Below are 3,870 nucleotides of genomic sequence, written 5' to 3'. Positions count from 1 at the left end.
TTTTTTTAAAATACTTTTAAAATATAAAAACAAAGAGTAATTCATAGCAGGACTCCAATTATAGGATCCACCATCTCTCCCTTTTTAATTATCCGTACATCAAAACCATAGGGGATGCCCACCGTGCACATTACCTTAGCTTTATATTCATGTGCATTCTGAATTGGAATAGTGAAGATACGGTTTCACTTCTCATGACATAAGAAATTTGATATGTGTACCCTTTGTGAATTATTGGGCAGTGGAGTCTATTTATTATTTCTGAACAGTAAAAATATAAAAAATACCTTGTGGCGATAAATTTAGGCTATTTGTAATTTAATATTTAATAAATATTAAAAATAATTGATAATGCATACGCTACATATGTTAGAACGTGAAGGTTAGTTGTAGTTTCAGGCAATATATATTGTATCGCTTGGCAACCTTTTAAGGTAGCGTTCAAATCTTTTTGACAGTCTTTTAGTTTTTAATCGGAAACGTATAGAAAATAGTTGTGATTTTTCTAAAAAAAAATTTTATTGAATTATTTCGATATTATAACATAAACCACAATATTTACGAGTTAATATAAGTTAGTATGCTTTTTATTATCTAGGTTATATGTTTATTACATTATATTGGGTTAATTTAAGTTAAATATTCTTTTTTTTTATTTAATTTCATCATTCCAAAGGTTTTTTTAAGTTATTTTGATTATGTTTTAAAAAAAACTTTATTTATTTATTATTACTGTTCATTTTTTATAAATTAATTAAAATAAAATTAGCTCATTGGCCAGACAATAACCCAAAAATTTGTTTTTTATTTTATTTTTTAAAATATATTTACAGCATTTAAATATTATATTTTGTTAAAAAGAAATATGAATCCACAGCGCATGCGCAAGTCTAAGTCATCAGCTAAAGTTTGAGAGAGCTGTCCATTTTGCCAACCACAGCTTTCTGTAGTTAAAGAAAGTAGTTACTTTTAGCAAATATTTGATTAAATCTCCATCTCATGGAACTTGCCCACTTGTACAATTGATTAAAACCCTCCATCCGATTTCCTTGTCTCTTTTACATTCTCCGATACAAAGATGCAAAATATTGATCACAGTTAAAACTGAAGGGAATCTCAATTTAGTCTGTATCGTCCTTTCTTGGTTTGAAGAGCAAGATCATCAGCTAAAGTTGATGGATATCATTTCACATCAATCAATAACAAATCGCTTTCTTGGATGATTAAGACAAACACCAAATATTATAATTTTTAGAAGTGGCTCCATCACCTACCGGGGAACTGCATATTTCAAGCTCCCAGTTTATTATATGACACTACTGTCCATTGAATTTGTACCAAATGTGTCAAATTAAACTGGGAGCATGAAATATGCAGTTCCCCGGTAGGTGATGGAGCTGCTTCTTTTAAATTAGAAACACTCAAATATAGTATTAGATGTTTGTCTTAATGCATTATAATAGGACATGCTAAAACATTAAAATATTAATGCGGTGTGACCAATTGATTAAATTACCCAAAGCAGGGAGATGCTTCTGTGATTGGCTAGTGACACATTATAGCTTAGTTTAATGTATCTTCAGAATTTAATACGGTCTGTAATTGGCTAGTGACACATTTATCTTAGTTTAATGTATCTTCAGAATCTAATACGGTCATGGGTTTAACAGCTACCTTCCTTTTTTATTATCCATGAATCCAGAAGAATCTACAAGGAAGAAGGACCCTAGTTTTGAAAACCTCGCAGTTAATTTATTTACAGTGAATTGTTTTTTTTTTTGGCTAAGTTTGACTCCCGGTCGAGGCACCTCCAATCCACGCTCGGAGATATATTATCAATAGAGGGATAAAGGGATTCACAAGATTTACATTTCGAGTTTCTAAATGTTCAAAGCTAATAAGCATTAAGCATAGTACTTAGTCAATCATCAGAGTAGCCTATTATGTTATTTTAGCTGATAAATTGACAAAAGAGTTACGGCCTGCCCTTTGCAGTGTTTCTAGATGAAAGGATGCTACTTTTCCTTAATTGCTGCAATTTTCTATCCATGTCTAATTAGTTAATAATTAACTCTTCTTGTTTCCCTTCCCAATCACTGTAAACTGTAAGGAACAAAACAAATCATAGAGACAAGCTCCCTTTTCTCATCATCAAGTTGGTTATGGAATTGACAAATGGGCAGACGACAGTGAAATGATAGCGGGGAAGGTTTTTCTTTCAAAGCAAGAATCTATTAGTAACCTTGTAGCGTATAATTAATTCTACTACATGCAGGGTTGATTTAGTATGTCATGGATTTTTATGCTGATCTCATTATTGGGTCAAAATTAACTTAATAAACAGGTGAATCACTGTTGCTGATACCAGGGGATCGTGTGACTTTCTGCCAAGTTAACACCCTTCTTTCTGGCACTTAATTATAACATGAATTTGATATTCAAAATTCTTTTTAAATGAACGAAATTGAGCAAATGGATGGTTACAATTTCCATTTCAGAAACCAAATTATTCTAGTACATACATCACCTCGTAACCTGTATTGGTTTTTACTGCTACTATAGCAGAGAAGCCCAAGATCCCAAGAAATCATTATCTATTTTACACATCTATCTGTACAAAACAAGAAACACGCCAGCCAGTACCGTCATGCCAGGCAAATTTAAAAACATAATTACTCTACAACATGATTCGAGCAATCTGATTATATCTTTTCTCTTCTTGTTGCCCTGATTTGATTTCTTCTGCACATCTCAACGTCCTCTCTATATGATATCCACCTCCAATACCAACTTCTCTTTCTAAGTGACAGCAATAACTCTCAAAAACACTAACATTCACATGCAATTTGAAACCCATCAAGAAAACGAATTCAAGCTCCAAGTTGTTCAATTCATTGGTTGTCAATCCCCCAACTCTTGCAAAATAAGAATTCCTGTAATTCCTGTTCAAGAATATAATTGCTTGCATAAGAACACTTAATCTAAAAAAGCCTCGATATTTGGACAGTTATTCACACGTAAGGTTTCAGAAAAGAAAGAAAGAAAGAAAGAAAGAAAAAGATGGAGAGCTCACATGTCTTCAACGTATTTAGAAGCCACCATGATAGTCGTAACAAGAAGCCTATGTACGTTTCTTGAGTTGATTCTAAACCCTGGATTAGCCTGGCAAAACCGATCAATGTAAACATAGGCAACGACATAAACCGAAGGTCCTGCGCGAGTGTATCGAAAAATTCTCTCAAGATATGATTGAATTGTCAAGTCCGGTGTCTCATGGCAATCAAAGACTCGAGTTCTGATATCCTTAGATAAAGCCCATTTACAGTTCTTGACAATTCTTTCATTCCTTGCCATGGTTCTCTCAATAAGAGAAGCAAGAACAGAAATGACTAGTGGGGTGTTTGAGTCATTTTGGTAGGAATAGGAGTATAGATCAGATCGGAGCTTTCTTGGAGAAATTGCGAGAGAAGATGTAGCCATTAGAGAGACTCTAGTTTTTATAAGGCAAAGAAATATAAAGAAGGAAGTTCTAACTTCTTGTTGTGGAAAATGAAGTGTCTTGAAAAGGATTTTATACCCGAAAGATTTAGAGTACTGTAGGCTCGGTGGAGAGGGAGAGGGATAAAAGGTTTTGGCCTTGTGGGGGTATTTATTAGGACTTGGAAATTGTGAGTTTTTAGAAGGTTTAATAAAGGGAATTTAGTAGTTGCGCTCACCAAAGCCAGATAAGTGAAATCACATTCATCTTTCTTGTTTTTTATGGGAGAAGAGAGAGACTTGGTACAGACCGGAGATGCTTTGGGTACGACAATCAATAATTTCAAGGGCTAGGCAGGTTTGCGTTTTTTCTTTTTACATTTTCTTTTAATA

At 33.4% G+C, this 3,870-nt stretch overlaps 1 protein-coding gene across 1 annotated transcript; it reads right to left on the bottom strand.

Moving 5' to 3' along the window:
• Positions 1-2,464: 2,464 nt before the first annotated feature.
• On the bottom strand, positions 2,465-3,652 carry LOC105120776 (cyclin-U2-1-like). The gene is made up of 2 exons (XM_011019150.1): positions 3,074-3,652; positions 2,465-2,942 (listed from the first exon to the last, which is right to left on the bottom strand). The coding sequence occupies exons 1-2, from the start codon at positions 3,478-3,480 to the stop codon at positions 2,678-2,680; spliced, it is 672 nt and encodes a 223-aa protein (XP_011017452.1). The 5' UTR covers positions 3,481-3,652; the 3' UTR covers positions 2,465-2,677.
• Positions 3,653-3,870: the final 218 nt, after the last annotated feature.

The sequence above is a fragment of the Populus euphratica genome, unplaced genomic scaffold (assembly GCF_000495115.2).
Source record: "Populus euphratica unplaced genomic scaffold, PopEup_1.0 scaffold6.1, whole genome shotgun sequence".
NCBI classification, from domain to species: Eukaryota; Viridiplantae; Streptophyta; class Magnoliopsida; order Malpighiales; family Salicaceae; genus Populus; species Populus euphratica.
Note: the sequence above shows the minus strand (reverse complement) of the source record. Positions and strands in the feature narration are given on the sequence as shown.

Coding starts and splice junctions, on each gene's coding strand:
- LOC105120776 (XM_011019150.1), bottom strand. CDS start 3,480: ATGGCTACATCTTCTCTCGCAATTTCTCCAAGAAAGCTCCGATCTGAT. Junction 2,943..3,073: donor TCTAAATACGTTGAAGACAT/GTGAGCTCTCCA, acceptor ATTCTTGAACAG/GAATTACAGGAATTCTTATT.